Source organism: Poecilia mexicana, unplaced genomic scaffold (genome assembly GCF_051168715.1).
Source record: "Poecilia mexicana isolate PSO_F unplaced genomic scaffold, ASM5116871v1 scaffold_15, whole genome shotgun sequence".
Classification (NCBI taxonomy): Eukaryota; Metazoa; Chordata; class Actinopteri; order Cyprinodontiformes; family Poeciliidae; genus Poecilia; species Poecilia mexicana.
The window spans coordinates 29745498-29770459 of NW_028263384.1; the positions used below are offsets into that span (position 1 = coordinate 29745498).

Sequence of the window (24962 nt, forward strand, 5' to 3'; positions counted from 1 at the left end):
GCTGCGATATACGTTTGTTTTCTGTACGGATGTTGTTGTTTATGTTGAAGTTTTTACCATATGTTGTTTATTGTTGTTTGTTAGTGTGTCATTTTGAAGTTTTGACCATCATTGGGGGTTTTTATAACCAGTTTTATTATAATTTTCTTTTTTTATTTTGGCGCGAACAACCGGTGCTAATCCAGCACAGTTCGGTTGAACATTGTTTTTATTCTCACATGTAGGCTGGAGCAGGGAGAGAGAGTTGAAGAGGATGTTGGTTTGTTTTTACTCTTCTCCCCCAGGTGTGTGTTTGTATTTTAAGTTGCACTTTTTATCTGTTTATTTAACTCTGTCCCACTGTATTGTGTTGCTGTGGCCACCAGGTGGCGTTTTAGTCCTCTTGTTTTTAGTTTATGCTTTTTGTGAGGAGATTTCTTTTTTGTTGTTGACTTTTGTTGAATCTGAGAAAAAAAAATGTTAGTAGTCAGCGTTGTTCTGCGCTGCTGAGGGCTGGAGTGCAGGGAGAGAGTTGAAGAGGAGGTTGATTTGTTTTTACTCTTCTCAGAATAAAAGTTTTCATTGAAACCTGGTTGAATGACTTCTGGAGACTCATTGATACCACCCATTACATTTGATTTATTTCGTTTACTGAAAATAGGGAATTTTATTCCTCAGAATACTGAATAGAAAGTCCATCTTTCCTGCTACATTTTATTTTTTCCAAACTTACCCACTCTGTCATAGTTTTCAATTATATTTAGTCCACAGAGTAACTTTTAGTGTTTCTACAGAGGGCCAAAAGTGCCACAACATAATAAACAAATGTTAAAACTTTTTTTATATATAATGTATATTTATTTACTTAATATACACATATATTTATTTAATTTACCTTTGGGATCAATAACATATTTTTGAATTTGAATAACTGGATAAAAATGGTGGTATATTCATATGAGCACTTTCTAATTAATTTACAAATTTTTAAAAATATTTAACACTCAATCAACTAAATCATCACATTTAATTACTAAATACATATAATAATGAATAAATTAATATATTAAATAAAAACATTTACAAATTTCTGGCACTAAAGTTGCCAGAAATTTGATTTATACATCTAATTAAATATGGATAGTTAAAATATAATTAATTAAAAATCTAAATTCCTCATATGTTAATGGCAGATATAGGTATTCTGTCTCTGTCCGTTATTAAACATGGTCTAACATCTGATTGGTTGACCTGTACAATTTGGTCCAATTCAGACCAATCATCTTGACAAGAGATGATTTAGCCCCGCCCACTTTTACACCAACGGTTAAAGCTGAAGTTACGTTCTGTTGGGTCTAGAAAAAACATTGTAAATGATAAAAATCAATACTTTTATTGACATTTAATTTTTTTTCTCCTTTGTTCAACTAAATATGTATTTATTTTCTGTTTTATCTGTTTTAGTAGCTTTTTATGCACTATTTGGAGCTGATTTGTGTGTGATTTCCCTGCATTTTATTGAACATTAACCTTAGCTTCACTGTTTGTGCAGAATATTGATTATTTTTAGTGAGTCCAGGAAGCAGAGTGTCATCACAGAGCAAACAGCAGCTGGCCCCACGCATGCCTGGTGCAGCAGATGAGTGTTTATGATTAAACCTGCGGCTGGACTCGCCTCTGTCTGGGATGATTTCTGCTCAGGCTTCAGCAGAGACGGCCTCTCAGGACCCCCAGCTCCCTGTTCAGATGGATTAGGTCCAGCTGCAGTCAGCGGCTCCCCCAGCAGAGCTTCCTCTCTTCCAGCATGGTGAGTACGGCAACCTGTTGCTTCACTTCCGGCGTTTTTACACCACAACGAACAGGAATGTGCGGGATTTATGCAGAAATGCGCAGGTTTATCCCGACTGTCCGCTGAGTTTGCGTGTTGGAGCCAGAGGGGATTTGTTTGTGAGCTGCAGATGTTACTGATTGAGCAGATTACACTGTTGCTATGATACCTGATGTCACAGCGCAGATCCAAGCAGGGAAAAAGAAACATCTGCTTGGTTCAAACAGCTGACTAAAATAATGTGACTTTGAATAAATAGCTAAAAACTAAAATAGAAATGACCAAATGTATGTAGACAATCCCCTCAACCAACAGAAAACACATTTAAATAATCAGTTTATTTTAAAAGCAGGAATGCGGCGGTTTATCGTTTCCAGATGGACGCGTTTTCAGCCAATCAGTGTTTGTGTTTGAGAAGCTGCCCCTCTCCCCACCCGCAGCGGCGAGTAAAGGCCTCTGCAGGCAGAGACAGAGGGGCAAGAGGAGCATATTTATAACAAAAAATCAAGGAAAATTCACAGGAAAATAAGGAAACTTTCTGAGCTCCAAAAGTCAAAAACTAGCTAGAAAAAAACTATACATTTGAGATTAATTTTAAACATTTTCTACAAAAATGGAAATTTCCAGAGTTTGAAAAGTGAAATATTTTCAGTTTCTCAAACCCAGAAAATTTCTAGTAAAAAAACAAGAAAATCAGAGTTTCAATAATTGAAAATTTGCTAGAAAAAATCTGAAATTTTTAGATTAATCTGAGAAATTTTCTAAAACAAACTTGGAAATTTGATTTTTAAAAATCAAAGTTTCTAAAAATAAAAGACAAAGTAAGTTTCTGACTTTGAAAAGCTAAAAATTTGCTGGGGAGAAAAAAATAATTTTGAGATTAGTCTCAAAATTTCTGCATGGACATTTGAGTGTCAAAACATTTCCAGAAGAAACAAGAACATATCTGAGCTCCAAAAGAAAATAATATTGGCTAGAAATAAAAATTCCAGAAAAATTTTGATTTCTGAGTTTGAAAATTCAAAAATTTTCAAGGAAGAAAAAGTTTCAAGTCGAAAATTTTCAAAATTTGAAATGCAGAAAATTTCAAGGAAGTATCTGAGCTCTCATGTCCCTGCCATGCTGCAGGCCGGTAAGATCCAGACTCTGAGCGAAGAAGAGCGCGCTCACCTGCTGCCGCTGCTGCGAAACGCCCAATGGGTGGAGACGGTCGGCCGCGACGCCATCTACAAAGAATTCATTTTCAAAGACTTCAATCAGGTTTGTTCATCAAAGCCGCTTATGAACGCCGTCTGAACGTGACTGCGTGACGCTTCCGCTCCGCCTGCAGGCTTTCGGGTTCATGTCCAGAGTGGCCTTACAAGCAGAGAAGATGGACCATCATCCCGAGTGGTTCAACGTTTACAACAAGGTACCAAACATCAGCTGAGGTTACATGTTGGTAGATATGTGCAAAAATTATGACTAAGCGATGATATAAATATGAGATTATCCAATAATTACATGCTTATCAGTTTAAATTACTGGTTGAACTTGATCACTTAAATTAGATTTGTCAGTAGCTGCGTTTCCAAAAATATGCACAAAATGTTGCTAATGTTATTTGTAATTTTGTAATTGCGTTGCTTCCATTAAATAAGAATTAATAAATTTGTTCACATGATAAGTCATAAAAAAACATGTGGCACCATCATCCTCCAACCACTTCCCGTCATTTTCTTTGTTGGTCTTGTTGTTTATCATGTGACTCGTGATGTGAAAAAAGTGTTTCCATTGCAGTTTTCTGAAATAAAACAATTTCCATACTAAAACAACCCACCTAATTAACTGTGTCTCCATTGACCATAATTGTACAAATTGGAATTACAAAAATAAAATTGCTTGATAAACCGATGCCAAAAAAAATAGTTTTTGATAAAGTTATTGCCCTGCTGTGAAGTGCCAACATTTATTTCGCAAAACTGCAAACATTTTACACATCACATGAGTCGCATGATCAACAACAGGATGTTACTACTGGCAGAAACGACAAAGAGGACTTGGTAGGAGGAGGATGGCGTAGCGGGTTTTTTAATGACTTATTGCGTGAACAAACTAATTCAGTAATTGTGTTTATTTAATAGAAACACTCCAATTACAAAATTGTGTTTTTCGACATTAGCAAAATAGCGGTAAAGGTTTGCAACATATTTATAATGGAAAAACAGTGACTCTAGTGCAAAGAGTGAGTTTCTTTTAAATGGTTATGTTTCCATTAAGCAAATGTATGTTTGTATTTCCAATTTGTGTATTGCTAGCGTTGAGTGCGGCGGTTCTTTTTTATCCCTGCAGGTCCAGATTACGCTCAGCACCCACGACTGCGGCGGATTGTCTCAGCGCGACATCACTTTGGCCACCTTCATCGACCAGGCCTCCCTGATGTGATGCTGCTTCAACTGAGAAACATCGATCGGATTTCAAACGCCAAATGAAAGCAGATTACTCCCAGTTCTCTGTGAAAAAGAAAAATATGTAGCTGTTTGAAACTGAGAAAACAGAATCAGGTTTACGTTACGCTAGGATTTGAGTAATTCCAGCAGTCGTGATCCATTCCAGTCGGTGTAGCAGAAAAAACAGTGATTTGTTGTGCCTGTTGTTTTTTGTATTACGGTACTAAAATGTTAGCTTGCATTTGTGACCTGATGAGGCTAAATAATGACCAAGACGCCATTTTATCAGGGTGATTTATGTATCTTATAAGGTAGAAAAGTTCTGAGTCAATCTCGTTGAGAGTTCAAGAGAGAAAGGGGGAAAAAAAACAACCTTATTTCAGTTTTTGGGCTTTAAAATAAAGAAAAACAAAAAACATTTGGCCGAAGAAGTATTGGTACATTTTCGCCTGTGGAAAATGATGCAAAGAAAATGGATAGTACAAGAAAAAGAGATATAAAAAGAATATTACTGTAACTTTTTGTCATTTTGCCCATCATCCATGACAGACACAAAGGGCTAGCTAGCTAGCAAGGCTATATTAGCAGCTAGTTAGCACTAGCTTCAACCCAAGAAAATGGACAGAAGATACGAGACAAAAGAAAACTACAAACAAAAGACTAAAGTTAACTTTTATAAAAATATGATTTTTACATATTAAAATTGTCACCATGTTGTGACAGTTTGTTACAAAATGTAAGATTTGTGATAAACGTATTAAATGACAACATACATTATTTTAATGAGCCAAAGACAGGGAGGCCAAAACAAGCTAAATTTAACTACTAGGCCACAAAGTTGATTAAATTAAAACTGAAAGATATAGTTTGATTTTTTTATTGTTTTACCTGCTCAAAAATAAACATTTTTAGTAAATCTATATCTTTAAATATCAAATCCAGAAAGGGCTTCAGACTGTTGACTTATTAAAAGAAAAACAGACATTTTCCCAAATATTTGCATGTCTTCAACCATTTTTAACCATTCTTGACATGTCGTTAAGGGCCAAACAAAATCATTTGAAGGGCCCCAAATGGCCCCCCGCCCACACTTTGGCCCCAAATCTTTATACTAGTGTGTCCTTATTCGAGTTATTTTAATTATTTTGACATTTTATTTGAACTACTTGTAAACCCATACTACTAAATACAATCATTTAATGAGAATAAAGGGCAGACTTTATTTTCTGTGGAAAAAAGGCATTAGAGTAAAAGTTACAGCAAAAAGTCTTTATGGAAAGACTCGTTCAGAGTCGTTTGTTAGTCTTTATGTTGTTCACTGAGCCTCTTGCTGGACTCAGTTTGTAGGTTTAACAGGCAGATATGATGTAAATGTTACTGGACTGAACAATGATTCAACACATCAGGCACTGAATAAAACATGGAGGAAAAAACAACAAAACCAAGTACATTCATGTGTAATCGGAGTAAAAACGCTGAAAACAAAAAAAGGCTTGAATGTTGATTAGAAAGTGGTTAAAAGTTTTTACGACGGCGCATTACGGCCACTGCAGAAAGAAAGGAGACAAAGGAGCAAATTTCTGCCATAAAACCTTTTAAAAAAATTTGATTAATTTTCAAATTTTCCAGAAAAATAAATAGAAATTTATGAGGTCCAAAATTTATAAAAAATAAAATAAAATCTCAGAATTGTTTTTAGGAAGATAAAAAATTATTTAAACTGGAACATTTAAAATTTTTGAAACTCAAATAAAAAAAAAGTGGAGAATTTTTAACAAAATTCAGAAAGTTTTCAAGTTTTCCTAGAAAATCACTGAGATTAATTTCATTGTTTATCTTTTTTCCTAGCAAATTTTCCACTTTTGAAACTCAGAAATTTCCATTTTTCCTAGAAAATTTCTGTGAATAAGCTCAAACTTTGTTAGAATTAGTAAAAAAAACTTTCTCTCGTTAATGGTCCTAATACGCCACCGTATATTTTAAATCATTATTATTATGTGGCTGATTTAAACGCCAACAGAGGAGATTCTCCCTTTTTCGCACCACTTCGCACAAGAAAAACGTATATTGCACAAAACTACTTTAACCGCATCAGGAAAACACACGAGTCAGAGACAAAGTGATTTACAGTTTGCTTCGTTAACCTTTAAGGAACAGTCTACATTTCCGGAAACGTCCTCCCAACCGCCTGGTCTGCGGGTCTGAAACCGCGTCAACATGGCGGCCTGATAAACTCCCAGTGTTGTGTGGAAATCCGTCAGCCTGCTGGATGAGGCGAGTACAAACTGAGGTAGATTCAATTAGGACACAAATTAGCACAAGACTCTAAACACAGAGTAGAAACCACTGAGAAGGAAACAGACCAAGAGTTGAAACTTCAGTCTGTTGGGAAGAAACCTGAAATCTGATTGAATCTGGATATTAATGCCCCTCGTCTCCTTTACGGCGAAACATCAAAACTCTGGGAACAAATGAATTCCTCATGCAGGCAGAGCCAACAGTCAGACCGAGGTTCTCAGAGTCCTGCAGCACAACGCCGTGTTACGGCCGTCGCAGGAAAAATAAAGGAGTAAATTCCCACCAAAAATCTCCAAAAACTTTCAGATCAATATCAGAAATTTTCTAGAAAATACACGGAAATTTCTGGTATTGAAAAGTCAAATATTTGTTAGATAAAAACCCAAATTTTGAGATTCGCATACGAAATTTTCCAGCAAAAGAAAATGTCTAGGTTTCAAAAGTTAAAAATGTTTGACTATTATAAATGTTCTAAGTTTCAAGAATTGGGATTTTTCAACTTTTGGAAATTTTTGAATTTGAAAAATTTAAAATTTGCAAAAAAAACAAACTTTTTGAGACTAATCGCTGAAATGTTCTGGAAAAATAACCCTGAAATTTGTCAGTTTCAAAAGTCGAAAATAAAATTTTTGAAACAGAAATTTCCAACCGTTTTCAGGGAAAAAAAAGAGATTAATCTAAAAGTTTTTGAGTTGTTCCTAGCATATTTTAGTCTTTTCAAGTTTTTTTCTTGACAATTTCTGAGATAAATCTAAAAATTGGAACAATTTCTATCAAATACTCAAGTTTTGAAACATAAATGTTCTTTTTTCTACAAAATATTTCTGATTAGTCTCAAAATTAATCCGAAAATTTGCTAGCTTTTTCTTGCAAATTTTTGACTTTTGAAACTCAGAAATATTCAAAAGTCCAAAATGTTCAACTTTTGAAAATTTTCTAATTTTCAAAAGTCAAAAAATTTTAATTTTTGAAACTCGGAAATTTAAGAGTTTTCAAACAAATTTTCACTTTTAGTCACTTTAAATGTTCAAGTTTTTTTCTAGGAAATTTCTTAGTTTTTTGGTGGATTTGAAAGGCCGCCGGACTGCAGAGCTCTTTGCACCGACAAGACAAAATGAAATAAATGCTGCATGTTGAGGCAGAAATATTGCTGCAGTTCTAACGTTTTCACGCTAGAGGGCAGCACAGCAGCTCTAACAGTGGTTTTGAAGTGTTACTGAAAGAAGCTGAAATGTTCAGACAAAAATAAAAACAATGAAAACAGAAGAAAAAACTGAATTGTTTCGCTATAGTTTAAACACTGGTGCATCTCAAAATATCAAAAACTTCTGAAATTTCCACCATTTCAACTGTTAACGTGTTTATATTGATGATTATAGCAGAAATGTAATGAAAACCAAAGATAAAAGTCTCTTAGAAATTACTATACAAGTCCAATAACATCAAAATATCAGCAGGGCTGCATACAAGCAAAGTTAATGGAAAGTTAACTGGAAGAAAAAACTGGGCTTCCTCAGGACTGCTACTTCCTGATCCCCTCCATGCCATGCTGCATTGATGCAGTGGTTTCCTAGAATGTAATATTCTAATCTTGAGAGAAGAAAGCTTTTATATTTTCATTAGATTCAATGAATAATCACAGAAATGATCAGAAATAAACACTGAAATCATCAACAGATTAATTTTATGATGCTTTTTTGATTTCTTGAGATGCACCAGTAGAACATGTCAAGATTAACAAATGAAAACTGTCACTGAAATGAATGGCAGATAAAATAACACACACACACACACACACACAGTCCGATGGCATTGTTAAAATCAAGTTAAAGGTTCTGGTGGACCCAGGAAAGTCCAGTTTCCCTCTGGGTTCAGCTTAGCGATGATGGCTTCTTCTTCTCTCTCTCTGCAGACGTTCTCAGTGCAGTTTTAAATAATAAGGCAACCGTTGAGCGATTTAACAAGGAGCGCATTGACCTTGAAATCGGGTTCAAGGACGTGGAGAGTTAAACTTTAGTGGGCTTTGCCGTTGCCGTTCATGTGGCTGACGTTGGATTTCGGTACCTCGGTGCTGTAGAGGCAGTCCAGGAACCCTCTGGAGATCTCCGTCACCAGGGACCGGTCCGGGATGGACTGGGCCATGCCGTAGATCGCCCCCTGGAGGGGAGAGGGAGAGCGATCAGACAAACCCAAACTCAGCATTCGGTCCAGATGACAGACAAGATGGCTCCGCCCACGCCGAGTTTCACTCAGGAAGAGCAACCCTCCGACAAACTACCGCTGGAAAAGGCTGTGATCCTCACAGCGATTCAGAAAGTCATACATTAGGTTTGTATGGAAGACAACTTGTGCCACTTGGAGAAAAAGGAAATTTACTTTTCCTATTCTCAAAATTTTGACTTTTTTTCCCCCAGAATGTACTTTTTTTTCCTCAACATTTTGGCTTTGTTTTCTCAGAAGTTTGGCTTTTTCTCTTCATCATTTTATTCTGCTCAGTTTCAGAATGAGATGTTTTAGGGCATCTTGTTACTTTAAATCCAAATAAGCTGCTGCTGGTGACGCCCCCAACTCGACATTTACAAATACACTTGAAAATGGCTACAAGCAAATATGTAATTATACAGCTGTACATCTTTGAAAAGCAGAAGTGGAGCCTCCTGCACAACCAACTGGAATCCAGCAAGTGGTTCCTGGAAGGTAATTCAACAACAAAACACTCGTCTTTTCCAGCAGCCATTGTGCAGCATATATAGTGGTAAAACCAGCTGACCAAACATGCTGGAGCTCAGCTTGGGTTGCTAGGTAATGTTACATTCAAAAGGTTCCCAGAATGGCTCATTTCTGAGACACCAAAAAACATTAACTTATTGCCAAAAACAGCTGGGTGGTTTCTTAAGGTGCTTGGGTTGTTTTTAGAAGCAGTACAAATCCAAATCACCAACTCACCATTCCTGTGGTTTTCTCACTGGGGTTCTTCATGATGATGGCGACCTGCTCTTTAACTTCCCGAATGAACCGATCAGCGACGCCAGGATGGGTGTGCAGCACCGTGCAGCAGAGGTGGATGCTGCAAAGGAAGAAACCAGCATATTTGGAATGTACGGAAGCTCAGAAAGGACGAGAATTACACCACTTGGCCTCCAACTAAAGAACATCAGCTTATGTTTGCAGAGGTGGGAAATGTATCCAAAAATGTTATTTAAGTGAAAGTAGTACTGCTTCAACATATTTTTATTCAAGTCCGCTCATTTTTTATCATGAGAGGAATCTTGTTTATCCAGTTTTTACATTAGTTTCCTGTTAAATTCATAGATGATTTACTCTGCAGCTGCCCTGTTGGCTCTTTGAGTTTCCCCCATCCGTCACTTTCTGTCACCCTGCATACTTTCATTTCTGACTCGGCTTTTAGTTAAAGTTATTGTGAGGAGACATGCTGGTGATTTTTGTTTATTATTCATTTCAAACAGGTTTTTAAAAACAAAGACGGTATTAATGCAGTAACTTTCTGTGTATTTGTTTTTGTGTCCCCATAGAAAGTACCTCAGTATCAGTTCTTCTGTTTATCGTTTCAATTAGTGGCTGGATTCAATAAAAATAATTTAACTGAGTTAATTGCAGGGTCTGTAAATAATTTATCAACAAAATAAGCAACATTTTCAATTCAGAAACCATTTTGAATTGAACAATTCAAAATGGTTTTGCTGCTAAAATACTGAATTAATAGACATTTTAGCACAAAAACCATTAAATTTGTTTTTAATTTGTTATTGGTGCAAAGTAAATTCGATTCAGGAACAATTTACTTGGATATATATTTTTAAAGTCAATAAAATTTCTTTTTTCAAAATAAAAATACACTAGAACCAAAGTTTCTCTGTTAATCTGTGGATTATTTCTGAACAATATTTCCAAATTCAAATAAAAAATAAAAGGGAAATCAAATGTTGTAATTCAATGAGTTATTGAAGCTCTCCTGTAGCAGTCTGTATTACAGTGAATTTCAAGAAGCCTCTGACTGAAGACTGTTTTTCATCATTTTCTTGATTTTATGTTTTTCCAACCTAATCTCCAGAGATGATTTGATCCTCCTGACTCAGAGATTTGTAGTTTTTTTCTCTAAATTTCCCGCTTTCCCCTCATCCAACCTGGACGGAAACTGCAGCGTGTTCAGGTTCCAGCCCTTTGACGTCAGCGCATTCGAAAGGCGGAAGATGTCGAAGTCCTCGGAGCCGATGGCCACCACGGACACCTCCGGGTTCCCGAACACAAACACTCCCTTTATTTTTCTAATCCTGTCCAAAACAAAAACAGAAAACCAACAGACGTTAGCATGGTGCGCTGCTGCGTCGGTTCAGCACCGGCTCCACGCGGCCGTCTCACTCGTTTCTGATCTTGCGCGCCGTGCTGATGATCTTCTTGGTGGCCTCCACGTAGCCGCTCTCTCCCATGTACATCATGGTGGCCCAGCAGGCGGCGATGATTCCTCCGGGCCTGGAGCCCGCCACCGACGGCGAGGCGTAGATCCCCCCCTGCCAGTCTGGAGCCACGAAGTACTGGTACTGACGGTACTTTTTATCGCTGTAGAGGATCACAGAGGAGCCTTTGGGCGCGTAGCCATACTGGAGAGAAAAGGAGATGGAAATAAAAAAGCTACATGAGACTTTGTGACTTTATTTAAACCAGAGCTGTCCGAAGTTTGTGCCAAAATTACATTCAGAGAACCACTTTTCTATTTCTACTAAAACTTGAAAGGTTCAACTTTTAATATATTTTGTTAATATATTAACAAATGTGCTACATAGACAATATTTTTACAAAAATAAGCTAAATCAAATTTTTTTTAGGAAGGGAATCTATAAATTATTGTTGATCCAAAAAGGTTTCTGTATTCCAAAGCTTTTTTGGGGTTTATTTTCCTTGTTTCCTTTTTCTTTTTACATTTAGAAAAAAAAAAGTTTGGGCAGAGTTTGCTGGTTTTAACAAAATGTAATCAATGAAAACAGAAACATTTTACTAAAACAAAAATAAGTTGTCTTGTACATAAATAAATGTTTAAAAACATTTTATTTGTGTTAAAATCTCAAATTAAGCACAAATTTGCTCCATTATTTAATTGTTGACTGAAACATGAAAAAGTACACTGGGAATTTTTTTCATTTATAAAATGGGAAAAATGTCTTGTCATTAGAGAAACAATCTGCCAATGGAACTGGAAGTCAGTTGCTAGGTAACGGGCTGGGCTTGGCTGGGGTTGCTAGGTAACGGGCTGGGCTTGGCTGACGTTGCTAGGTAACGGCCTAGAGCCCACTGACTGTGAAATAACTGAAATAATCTGCCAAAAGAACTAGCACTTTTTCATCAATATTAAGGAATTATTTATTTAAAACAAGTTTCTATTTCTGAAAAGTTACTTCTAAGTTAGTTTTGTCTTATTTCAAATACTCTAAGATATTTATGTGAGAAAATAGGCCAAAAATACTGTGTAAGATTTAGTATTTCTACAGTGCCTGCTCTGTGTGGGATCCAACTCTGGTCTCTAGTTAATCACGCTCCTTACCTTGTGGGTGTCTGCAGAGATGCTGGTAACTCCCTTCACTCTGAAGTCAAACGGGGTGAGTGAGTAACCAGCTTTTTTCATGAAAACAATGAGAAACCCGCCCAAACAGGCATCCACATGCAGCGGGATGTCATAGCGCACTGCCAGCTGCAACACAGCAAGGGAAAGTTTCAAAGAACGGACTTCCCTGTTTCTGTTTTTGGGCATATTGGGTTAGGAAATGTCTGGCCTCTGACCTTGGCTACTTCTTCAACCGGATCCATGATTCCATGTGGGAACTGGGGCGCTGAGCAGACAAGCATGGCTGTGTTTTTGCTGATGGCTCTCCTCATCGCCTTGGTGCAGAGAAAACAAAAGAAGAATAATGAACATTGAAAGCAGGAAACACTGAGAGGGAATAACACACACGCACTCACCTTAACGTCGACCTTCATGGTCTTCTGGTCAAGAGGAATGTGGACAAGTTTCATCCCAAAGTAATGTGCTGCTTTGTCGAACGCTGCGTGGACGCTCACTGGAGCAAGACTGAAGATTAGGACAAAAAAACACCTCAGCACTTTCACTGAAACATAGGGCTGAAACGATTAATCGCGATTAATCAGCTATTGAAATAATCAGCAACTAATTTAGTAATCGATTAATCGTTAAGTAGAGAATATAAACTCCCACAAAAAAGGTAATTTACTAACAGACCAATGCAATCAGAGCAGTAATTTGATTAATCGTCACAATAATTGATCGATTAATCGATAACTAAAGTAATTGTTAGCTGCAGCCCTACTGGAAACAAAAAGCCAGGTCTTCTGAAGCTCATCTTACATTTCAGGGAACGTCACGCCCCGCTCACAAGCCATGTCTCTGTACGCTTTGCAGGCCATCAGGATGCTCTCCGTTCCTCCAGAAGTGACCTGGGAAAAGCCAGCATGAAGATGCATCAAATTCAGCAAATCTTTCCTCAACGGCTTGTGGATTTCCTGAGATTATAAACACAATATTTTATTTGGAGTCTGAAGTCTGGGGTTTTACAGTTCCACAGGAGTTGGGTCCACCGTTGAACAGGGAGCAGGACATTCGAACAACCTCAGCTTCCATCTTCCTGACGCCAGGAAAGATGTCCGGGTGGAGAGGGTTGCTCCATGCAAAATCTCCATAAACCTGCGCAACAAAACATAAAATGGGAAAAAAAACTTAGAACAAAGTCACACAACTACCAACAAAAAAAGCTTTCAAGTGTAGCAGGGCTGAAACGATTAATCATGAAAAACTGATTAATCGCTGACTGCAGTATCCAGACTAAAACAAGGCCATTTACTGAAAATGTTTATTCTCTTAATGAAAAAAGGATCTTAATTATTTTTGTTTATTTGTATCAAAATCTAATAAAGCACTGGCACATTTTGCTGATTTTTTATTTAACCACTAAAGTCTTTTTTTATACAATATTTGAACTACAGAAACAACCGAATTCCTTTTTTAAACAAGAAAATAATAATTGTCTTGCCTCATACCTTCACCAGGAGTTTGGTCAGGGTTTCATCCCCCCAGTACACGGCACCGGAAACACACCCTTTGTCCCACTGAACCTCATCTGGAAAACAAATATTTTAATTTAATTTTATATCTCATTCACTCAATAATATGAATGAATGAAGGAAGTAAAAACTTATATCTGCCCCCTACTGACATGACAATTCATCTCAGAGAACTACAAACATATTTCAAATGCACAAAAAATAAACAAAACAAGCAAAACAGCCGAACGCTGTGTCTCATTTTCTTTATACTTATACATTTACGATTTAGTGCACTAAGTTGACAACTTGATAAAACCAATGCTAGTTATTATCAGCAGGGAGATGGAGATGGGATCTTGGTCTATAAAGTCTTAATAAAGGAAAACATGAGAAATAATTAAAATTCAGGCAGGTAAAGCCTGGCTGCCCGCCAGGCTTATAAACCTGACAGATTCAACTCCACACTTCCTGACAGGACGTCAGAAACAAGCAGCTTTCTTGGGAACATAAATCTCTCCCGATCCAAGCGGCTCATTGCGCTGAATCACTTACTCAGCGTTTGATACTCTTTGATTTTTTCCATGACTTGGCTCTGAGTTAGCCCTTTAGTGGGCAGCTGCTGAGTGTAGCTCATCCCCTCCTTCAGCGTACACAGACTGTGGGACATGTCGTCCAGAGCCTTGTTCAGCTGCTTCTGAATCTGTTGCATTAAAAAAGAAAGACAGACATTTGTAATTGCAATAAAGTTGCTGAAGTCAGCAGAAGTAAAAGTGTGACTAGCTGAACTGAAGTAACCAGCTTATCATGAGTGCGTGATGGAAAGTGTGCCAAAGGTCCCATAGTGACTCACAGGAATCCCAGACAACAATCGGACCACAGAGGAGGAGCAGATCCACCACAGAACTTACATTGTCACCAACAAAGGGTATTTTTCTGACGAGTCGAAAGACTTGCTTCTTGATTCTGGAAGTGAGACCTGAACCGGAGACAGAGAGCAGCAGCTGTGGGTGAAAATGACAGGAAGCAACGCAGCTGACTGTGACTAACACTGCATTCAGTTTGATGAAATCATCATTTTATTCTGCTAAGTGGGGGAATATTTTGGGGGTTTTCACCTCTACAAGCCTGAACAGCAGAAACGCCAAGTGGCTGTTAGTAGATGCAAAAAGCCCTGAAATGAAATACCTAAACATTTCTGTTTTCAGGAACGGGAATGTCTTAAAACTAAAACCTTTCACTAACAAACAATAAATCAATTAATCGCATGATTAAAACAAGCTCAATAATTTCCATTTCCATGATTTATTGTTTTTTCTTTTCTTTTCTTTTCTTCCTTTCTACCACAAGCTGGATGACAAAAGTCTTCTGTCTGGTGTTTGTTTATATAGACTTCATAATTCACTTTATTTGTTGTTTCTGTTGTTCAGTTTATTTATTTTTGGTTATTTAAAATGTTAAAGTGTTAAACGTTCACTAGAATTTAAAGTTTATTGATTTTTGAGAATATCTTCTTGCATTATTATTCCATTATACTACTTGGAAATGGTCTCAAAACAACATTATCATTTATCACAATAACGTCTTGAAAATTTAATCGTCCATTAATCGTGTTTGTGTCCATGTGACGTTTGGTCGCCTTATTAGATCGTTTAGAAGCAATAGGAATATTGTTTGTTTTAAGTAAAAATAACTAGATAATTTTAGATATTTTCATATTGTGTCAATACAATAAACTGTTTTTAATAAGAACAAAAACTCTGATTACTCTGAAAATTATGTGAACGTAAGGGTGGGCATTTATCGTAAAATATTTCTTACCATCATAAAAAACATGTATTATTGTTGTCTCAATAAATTTTAATTAATGATGTTAAATAAAAAGTAAAACTGAAAGCATTACTGGAAAATTAATTTGATATTTTCTCCACTATTAGTTTCTTGAAAGTATTAATAAATATCAATAAATTAAAAAATATAACAGAATGCAGTTACTGTGTGCAGTATGGTGAAATAAATCTCACTTGTCCTAAAATGGGAGTGTTTAAGTATAAATAGCTTATTTTATCATCATTTTTATCGTTATCACAATAGTTTTAGAAGATATCTCGATAAAACTCAGAGTCCATATCACCCATCCTTATGTGAAAGCAGCTGTAGCTCATTATTTAGTTATTTCCAGGTGTGAAATATTACTTTCTCGCTGGAAGAGGAATCGTTTGAGCCAGAGAACCGCCAGCGTGGTGAGAACAGATGCTCCGATGATTTGCCACGGCTCCAGGTGGGAGCAGCGGGAGTTGAGCTGCCGCCGGCCTTCCTCCAGGTACAGCAGCAGCATCTCCTTATACACCTCCAAGGCACTCTGAAAGGACAACACACGACTTATAATTCATTTTTTATTTATGTTTTATTACATTAAAATCGGCTCCATTCATTTAACTAATAAAGTCCGCTTAGTCCTTTTTTTAGTGTTGTAGTTTGGCTGTCATCCACCAGGGGGCGCAACTGGTTAAGGGGAGCCAGCAGTCGGTTAAAAACAAAGATGGCTGAGGCTCCTTAGAACGGGGTCCAAATAGGGTTGCCACCCGTCCCTTAAAATACGGAATCGTTCCGCATTTGGCTGTTAAACGATACGGGACGCGATTTGTTCCGTATTTCTATAAATGTCGGATAGACACGCCTATCACACACATATCAACACTAATTATAACAATAATGACCAAAATAAAACACAGGAAATATTAAGGTCAGCTAAATTCTCGTGGCAGGAGTTAAAGGACCCCTGAACGCTAGGGACCGACGCTGTTGTCACGGTTGCCTAGAGACGGACACTGCGCAGCCGCGCTGAGCTGCTATCAACCCGGATCTTTTTAAAACGTCCTCAGCCCGATACTCCACCGTCCTTAGAAGTAAAACCTCTCGTATATATACAGACGTGAGAGAGAAGACGCAAATCCCAGGCTGAATAATGTTAGTGAGAAAAAAAACAAAAGAAATGTGTTCGTCCTGGCGCAGTGTGCTACCAGACAGAATGGATCAGGAGAGGAACTGCAGACCCGTCAGAACCTAAAGAACCAGAAATCAGCATCTCTCACTCATCTCCTGAGGCTGATAAGTTTCTTATTGTGCTTTTAGTCGACTGTTATGAGTTGATTATTTGCTTAATATACAATAACATCAGCCAAAATAATATAAATGGTCATTTAGAGAACAAATCATACTGAGAGATTAACAGTAAATACATAAATATTTCCTACTTTAAAAAGATTTGACAGAAAACACAGAAAGATTATTAAAAAGTAAAAGAAAACATGACGCCAATAAGCACCATTGATTTTGAGGCCTGTCTGCACTTCATGGAGCAAAATCATTAGATTTTTCTGTTACAACTTAATGATTTTTTTAAAATTCAGCATATTATTAAAAAAATTGACCCAGTCCTACATCAGTACGAGTGAAGCTGCAATCTCCAAACATAATAGTTTAAAACGTAATTTAAAAATATGATCATCACTGCATCAAAATTAGAAATAATTACTGTTATTACTGCTATTATCAATGCCATTGTCATTCTTTAATGAAGTTGTCAATCATTTGTGGCATATTGAAAGAATTTTAACATTAGAAATTATTCTTGCTTGCTAATAGCATGAATGCATTTACCAGTTATTCTAATTAAGAAAATATGTCACAACCAAGTTCATGTGAATAGTAATTTATGACGCCAGACAGTTGGGTGTAAAAATAAGTTCATACTTCCACCCACTATTTGGAACTGTTTTTCTTTCGCTTCTTTGACTTTAATTTTGTTTATATATTACACTACATTCAATTAAGTCAAACTAAAACATGTAACCCTTATCTTATGGAGAGATCCTCAGCAACAGAAAACTCTTCTTAATAAAATGGCCGCTTATTAATTAATCGTTACTCGGTCGATTAACCTGCATTACAGAAAAGCAGAATAAGTTTCAGGATTTACTTTAGAAGTCATTGTCGGATCTACAGAGAACCTGGGAAGGAAATAACAGATTCTTCCCTCTACAGGGGAAAGTGTTGGGAAAACGCTGAGCTAACTGGGTGACTCCTCCCACTCTGCGTTAGACAACTGGTTGAGAGGAAGTTCGCCCAACTATAAACAGTCCTGCATTTCCTCTGATCAACATAAAGAGCTTTGCTCTGTTCAGGTGTGAATTCAGCAGCGAGATACCAATGAATCAAATTGCACAAGCGTGGCAACATTATCTCCATTATCTCTCAGCAGAGGTGTGTTTACAACCCCGCGGCGGACATTTTGATAGGACAGACCCTCCACATCAGCTGCAATCAGATGGAGAAAGCTTAAGGTTCACAGCATTGTATCTTAAGAACTCGCTATCTGTGTGACCTCCAGTTTCCATCACCTTTCAGTTTTTCACGTTTTGTCACCTTGCAATAACGAACTTCATAACATCTCACTGGAGTTTACAAAAAATTACAATCTGACAATTTTTGTTGGTTTGATGCCATTTTCTGATCTTACATGTTGTGTTTTCAGTCACTATAAGCAGGAAAATTACAGTAATTAACAGAAATAGAGGCTTGAAAACATCTATAAAAGTCTACAAAATGTGCCTCATTTAGTCAATAGAAATGTCAGTAAAGGTTTAAAAAGATAAGCGTATAAAAGAGACAATCTGATAAATTTTTGTTGGTTTGTTGTGATTTTCCAACACAAAAAATAAAAAATGAAAATGAGGTAGCTATACTTTGGTACAAGTTTTACAGTTAATTAAATGCTTCTTCTTTTAGCACATCAGCATTAAATCAGTTTCAATGGGTTCATTTTGAAGAAAGAACCACACAAACTCCATCAAACCATTTTTTTTCTCATTAAAATAAACTTTTTTCTCATAATTTTAAGATGTTTTTCTGGTAAAATTGTGTCTTTATTCTGCTAATATTATGACTTTATTATTGAAATTAAGCAAAAAATCTTGTAACCTAACCCTAATAGTCTCTGATATGGATGACTGAAATAAAAGCCACTTTTTAAAAATATTTCTGAATGTGTTTGAAAATGAAAGAAAAAAAAATTTAAATCTGATATTTTATTTTTAAGCCAAATCGCCCACCCCCAAATTACAGTGAAGTCAATCAGTCAATAAGTTTATTGACTCGATTTAATGAACTTTATCATCAATATACAAACACGTTCTCTTATAACACTTATGCTACATGAGTGAAAAGTTTTTTTGTTGTTCATTTTATTTTTGTTTATTTGTAGATTTTTGTTAGTTTTATATTCACTAATTGAAGAAAAATTTAAAAATTGTAAAGAAAAAATTATAAAAAAGAAAAGGGAGCAGGAAGAGGAAAAATCTTGTATAAATGTTCTCAATAATTACAAAATAATTAATATATTAAATTAATATAAGTTGCAAACAATATATCACTGTTAATTCAAAAGACTTAATCATTTCTTTTTCCTTATGAAGTATTTTTAAATCCTCATTCGAATATTCCATAATTTTACTCCACGCATTGAAACGCACATTTGCTTTAAAATAGTCTGGACACTTTTACTTTTAAAATCATATTTCCTTCGGTTATATCTGTCACTTGATCTTAAGACAAAAAAATTGTTTGTAAATTAATTGGCAATAAAGTCTTTCTAGCTTTAAAAATAACTAATAAACTTTTTAAATTACCCAAATCCTTTAGTTTGAAGATATTCGGTTGATTAAACGTTTATTTGTGACGTGCAGTGATGACATTGCAGCTGTCTGTTTAGACGGCATCTCCTCTTTCAGGTTTGGCAGGATCCAGTGCAACGGCAGCAAAGAACAGAGCAGAGCAGAGCAAACCCAGTTGGGCTTTCAGAACCGGCCTCTACTCTGTTATCACCAGCATCACTGATTATTCACCTTTACACACCAATAACCCTCTAAACCCACTCGGCTGTCTTTGCCTGAGGAAAGCTTAAACCCAGCTCACACAAAGGATGTTGGTTTGTATTGTTTCCCTCATTGTTGAGCCGTAAACGCCCATTTTTCTCAGCCCCCCCGTCCTGACAACATCTGACTGCTCTGAAATCAGATCTTTTGTTGTCTCCCAGGAGGCTTCGCTCTCATGGGAATACGAGGTGGCTGCTGACAACAAACAAGTCCTCCAACTTTTAGCTAAACATCTGCAAACAGAGCTGGGTAGCAACTAGTTACATCTACTTGACTAACTTTTTAAAAAATGTACTTTAATGGGTATTTTTACTACTCTGTACTTTCTACTTTACCTGAGTAATTTTATTATGAAGTACTTCTACTCTTCCTTGAGTAAAATTTCTGTATTTTCTACCCATTGAATGAAACGAACATGTTTTAACCTAAAATTCACGAGACACAGACAGTTTTTGTTAAAGTTTCATCAGTTTTTAAGTGAAAGAAACTGATTTGGAAACACGGACAGTGTTTCCAAATCAGTTTCTTTTGCCTGATTTATTTTTGCCTGATTTATTTTTGGTTACTTATATAAATTATTGCCATTTTCATCCTTAAAATACCAAAATTCCCACTTAACTTTATATTTTGGTCTGACTAATTTTGTAATTTTTAAATATTAAATGATCGATAGTTTGATCAGTATCTCGGTACTTAAGTAAGTACACTTTTACCAAATGCTTTTTTTACTCTCGAGTAATTTTTGCTACTTTTTACTTTTACTTGGGTACAATGTTTGGGTTTTCAGCCTTCCTCTACTTACTAAATGTAACAATAATAAAGTTTTATTTAGGAGAAAAGTGATTAAATGTTCAAAGTGCATCTGGTTTGTTCTGTTTGAATTGATCCAGGCTGTAAAATCTGCCCTAACAGCAGTCTGTTGCTATCTTTTTAAAGAAAATCACACTCCAATATGAACAGCTAACAACAATAACACATTGTTGCAGCTTCCGGCAGGTTCATGCTGGACAGGATCTCCAGTTTTACCCTACAATAAACAACAGCAGTGCTCTTTAACCCCACTTACAGCAGGTTGGTGACTCCAACAGAGGCTAAATTTTAAGTTTTATTTAAATTATAGAACAATAATGTGGGGAGTTACATCATATATATTGATTTTTATCAACAGCAGAACAACAGCGGTGCTTAAATTATTATTTAACACTTGTTCTTCTAGTAAATCGCCCTATTTATATTCTTTGTAAGTCCTTAAGGAAAACAGTTAGCTAAGTTCTCCACTTAAACAAGTCAGCCCTAAATAAAACGGAAACAAAAGTCAAGAGAAACATACCCAGTAATCCATGTTTCCGAGTTGAGCTGTCGTTTAAATTCTTCCTCTTTGTTCACTTCTCATATAAAGCCTGACTTTCTGCTCCTCGGCTCACATCTAAATGCTACAGGGAGCCGCAGCGAGCAGAAAGCTAACCCTGATTCAGGAAGCAGCTTCTGCGCCGTCTGCGCATGTGTAGATCTGACAACGATGCTGATTGGCCTGAGTACATAGAATCCTGGTGTGAGTGTTTGTTCCGCATGAGATGCAGATCTGAGTTGTAAACAACGGGATTGCTAAACCCACTAATGTTGGTGTTCCACTTTCAAACTGTTACGAAAGAGGAAAAGAAACAAACAAGAAATACAACAACAGGAATTTAACTGTGATCTGAAAAAAAGTTTAATGGTTTTCTCCAAGTTCAATTAAATCTATTTTAAAATTTTGTTACACATAATTTTCATGCTTTTATTTATTTATTTATTTATTGAATATATTTTGTATTTTATTTTATTTATTTTTCCTTTTTATTTATATAATAAAACACTTTTGTAATTATATTATTTTCCTCAAATTAAGCATTATTAATGCTGATGGCTGTGGACAGGAAGGATTTCCTGTAGAGGTCTGTATTACAGCAGTGCAGAAGAAGCCTCTGACTGAAGACAATCTGTTTTTCTAAGACAGTCACATGAAGAAGATGGTCAGGATTACCTGTAATGTTCTTTATTTTATGAAAAATCTATTTATTCATCTATCCATCAACTTATTTTGTAATGTTACCGCCTTATCCCAAAATGGATTTAATTCACTTTTGGTATAAAATTCTACATAAGATACCCCAGACTGACAAATTGAAAAAAGTTAGTTTGGTATCTAAGTATTTTTGCACTCATAACTGAAAAGCCTTCATCTGTTGCAAATTCAGTTGATAAAACTTAATTTTTATTGGATCACATCTCCACTCAATAAGAAATGTCAGATTATTGGATTTCACATTTAGTCTAAAAGAGCAGAAATCAAGTAATCAATGTCAAAGGAGCTTTGTGTTTAACTCCAGGGGAAAGATTAAAAAACAGAATTTTTTAATTCAGTGGCTCAAATGTTTGCTTGTGGAGATCCAGAAAGTTAGCTATTGCTATGCATACATCCAATATTCAGGATGTATCTTTTTACTTCCGCTTAATGACTAACTTTGCATTTTACACAGAATCCTAAGAAAATATACTGAAGCTAAATCTGCAGTATATAACTTTTATATAAAAATATATTTCTTTTTTACATATTTACTATCCATCTTTAACTTGGATAGTTTCCAACCTAAGTATAACAAAAATAGATCTAACAGAGTATTACTGGAACTTTTGTCATTTTGCAGCTTGACACGAAGAGCTAGCTAGCCAGCTAGCTAGCAAGGGCATATTAGCCCTAGTTAGCGCTAGCCTCTACAGCCTTGATTTACAGAGCGAAATTAAGATGTCTGGTAGAAAAGTCTAGACAGAAAAAAACTTCAAACACGAGATTAAAACTGCAATATATAACTTTTATAAGAAGTATGTTTTTCCCCCATATTTGTTGAAACTGTCAACATGTTGTTACAGCTTAACATGACTTAACTGTGAAAAGATCGATCTCCTCCAACTCCCCCAGAGCTATTATTACCAATCTGATCAAAAACAATCAGAGGCAGAAGGCGGGTCTTAACGCTGTCAATCAATCTCATGTTCTTTCTGTTAAATGTGCTAATTGCAGAGAAACAACTTACCATTACGAAAAAAAAACATTTATCCGTCGTTATCGGTGGCTATGCTAACTAGCCTTAGCATTCATAGCAGGCTGTGCTAGCTGCGGCGTAGCAGAGAGCATTATGCAACTTTTTATAAAAGATATGAAGTTTTAGTGTTGGCAGTGAGTCAAAATATAGAAATATGTTCAAGTGATAAAGATATTTTTGGAATCAGAGCCAAAATACATAGGAAATTATTATTTAAATAATTTCAGAAATATCAAATATTTAAACCCTTTTGTCCGTTTATTTAGCATAAAATTCACGTTTTCTACCTATTTAACTGGACGTACTAATGAACGCATAAACAGGCAATCAAAAACAAATAAAAAGAAAAATTATTCAGCTGTTTGGGGGTGAAAAGAAGCGACTTGCCCCCATTTTGTGCCTTAAACGTCCAAACCGTCCAACAAAAAGACGAACCGTCTCCGAGAAGCAGCGATTCCACTGTAATTGGTGTACACTGCCTTCAAAAGCCGGGGTGAGACGTACAATGCGTCGCCTGTGAAAGGAAACTCCAAAGCACATTAAAAGTGAATTAGTTCTTGTGTAAAGTGCGTTGGGGGTCACGCTGGTCACGACGCGCGCACCTCTCCAAAGACGCACATGTCTCCAAAGACGCACTCTATGGTTTCTAAAAGCCAGTCACATTGTTGGGGGTCTCACAAGAGGTGTACATATGGCATCCGGGTTGCAATTAAATGTTTTTAAGATGTTTTTCCTCACTTGAAGAAGTTTCCTTTTTCTTCCTCCCAGCAGCTCTTTGGCAGACAGAAGAAGAGGGAGGGGGCCGCAATGAAAGGCTCCGCTGCTGGTTTGGGATCGACAACAATCTGGTCAGCGAGTTGTTGGACTTTGATTGTCCCCCTCAAAACGTCCTTCAAACAAAAAGCTCAAGACGAAAATAAAGCCCCACCTGGTTCCTCTGTTTGCTAAAGTAATAATAAATAGATTTGCTTTAATAAATACGCAAAAGGAGCCGCATAAAGCGGAGCGTTAATCAGGAGCGTCGGCAGGTATATCACCTGTTCCGCAGCTTGTTCAGTTTATTGTTAAATATTGTTAAATCACTTTCTGCCATTTCCGCAGCAACTGGCCTCTCGTGTTTGCCCACACTTTGCATAATAAACGGGACGCCGATCATATAAAAAAATCAAAAAGGGACAGACAGGTCCGAACGCACACCTGTCCAAGATATCCGAACATAGATTTGGCACCGATGGGTATTTGTAAAGTGGCAGTATTCCGTTTACTTTAGAGTTTTTCCAGCCTTTTTATAACAGTCGGCCACCATCTCCTATCGCACAAGTGTATTTGTCCAGTTTATTGAAAGCATATGGTTATCAGAATGCCCCCAAAACACATATTTAGACAGAAAGTTAAGTGGAGCTCTTTGTGAGCGTTTGTCAGTAAATCATGTCCTAGTCAAAGCTCCAAGGCTTCCGCTGCTTGTTGTCCATTCCACTAATGTTTAACCTCCTGAAGAAAACATCAAGTCGCGCCGTAAAGAGCGACGCGCCATCAGGTTGTGGCCAAAATGGGCATGTTTTTGGAGATGTCATGGCGCACAGGTGTATGGCCGCTTTTACAGCAGAAACCGGGTTTGTTCTGTTACGTCACAGTAAACGAGCCTTTGAACTTTGAATCCAAACAGCAGGTTTGGTCAAATCGGATCCGGTTTACTCTGCAGCTCCGTGCGTAACTGTCTCACTCCTGACGGGGAAAGTTTGCGCTTCAACGCACAAAGCGAATGTTGAACCAAATGTGTGCGTGGATAGAAACATAATTTTCTCCGGTAAAAGTTAAAATTTTACACTTTCTAGACGTTTAACGAAGACCAAAGGTTAGTAAAATAGTGAAACTTTGGTTTAAAAAGTTGAAAAAAATTATGTATTTTTCACTGGAAACTTGAAAATACGCGCAAAAGATCATGGAAATAAATGTTGTTTTGAAACAATTTCAGCTATATTTATTCTAAATTTTTTACAGCGGCGGAGCTCCTGGAGTTGATTTTTAGCTAATTTATCAAATTTTAAAGAACATTTAATCTGCAGGTGCGATATTAAGGGCGACATTTTGAGTGCGTAAAAGGTGGAAATACAGATGCTCTTTAGTTTAGCTAATTTATACATTAATAAAAAGGATTTAGAGCATCAATAAACAGTTATATTTAAGCACCAAAGTTCATTTTGAGGCAAATTTCCCATCTGTTATCCCTGGATGTGAGTAATGGACGTACAAACATCAAGTTTAATATCCAAATGAAGGATAAAACAGGCAGCAATTGATCAAAAACAACAAGATGTCTGCATGTAACCGTAGAAACATA

The 24962-nt window shown here is 36.5% G+C and overlaps 2 protein-coding genes across 2 annotated transcripts; one reads left to right on the forward strand and one right to left on the reverse strand.

Annotated features, from left to right (window-relative positions):
• Positions 1-210: 210 nt before the first annotated feature.
• Positions 211-5677, forward strand: pcbd1 (pterin-4 alpha-carbinolamine dehydratase/dimerization cofactor of hepatocyte nuclear factor 1 alpha). The gene is made up of 5 exons (XM_015008010.2): positions 211-284; positions 1532-1786; positions 2936-3067; positions 3138-3218; positions 4139-5677. Exons 2-5 carry the CDS (start codon positions 1784-1786, stop codon positions 4229-4231), a joined length of 309 nt encoding a protein of 102 aa, XP_014863496.1. The 5' UTR covers positions 211-284; positions 1532-1783; the 3' UTR covers positions 4232-5677.
• sgpl1 (sphingosine-1-phosphate lyase 1) lies at positions 5432-21027 on the reverse strand. Its single transcript, XM_015008008.2, has 14 exons — positions 20869-21027; positions 15799-15964; positions 14514-14581; positions 14158-14305; positions 13600-13679; positions 13118-13246; positions 12911-12999; positions 12508-12616; positions 12328-12426; positions 12092-12238; positions 10915-11153; positions 10680-10826; positions 9481-9601; positions 5432-8691 (listed from the first exon to the last, which is right to left on the reverse strand). Exons 1-14 carry the CDS (start codon positions 20878-20880, stop codon positions 8548-8550), a joined length of 1698 nt encoding a protein of 565 aa, XP_014863494.1. The 5' UTR covers positions 20881-21027; the 3' UTR covers positions 5432-8547.
• Positions 21028-24962: the final 3935 nt, after the last annotated feature.

Bases quoted from the DNA above. Each gene is read 5' to 3' on its own strand.
- sgpl1 (XM_015008008.2), bottom strand. The intron at 13,680-14,157 runs GTAAGTGATTCA...TTTGTTTTCCAG, and splicing joins CAAAGAGTATCAAACGCTGA to ATGAGGTTCAGTGGGACAAA. The intron at 13,000-13,117 runs GTAAAACCCCAG...GGCTTTTCCCAG, and splicing joins GACCCAACTCCTGTGGAACT to GTCACTTCTGGAGGAACGGA.
- pcbd1 (XM_015008010.2), top strand. The intron at 3,068-3,137 runs GTTTGTTCATCA...CTCCGCCTGCAG, and splicing joins TTTTCAAAGACTTCAATCAG to GCTTTCGGGTTCATGTCCAG. The intron at 3,219-4,138 runs GTACCAAACATC...TTATCCCTGCAG, and splicing joins GGTTCAACGTTTACAACAAG to GTCCAGATTACGCTCAGCAC.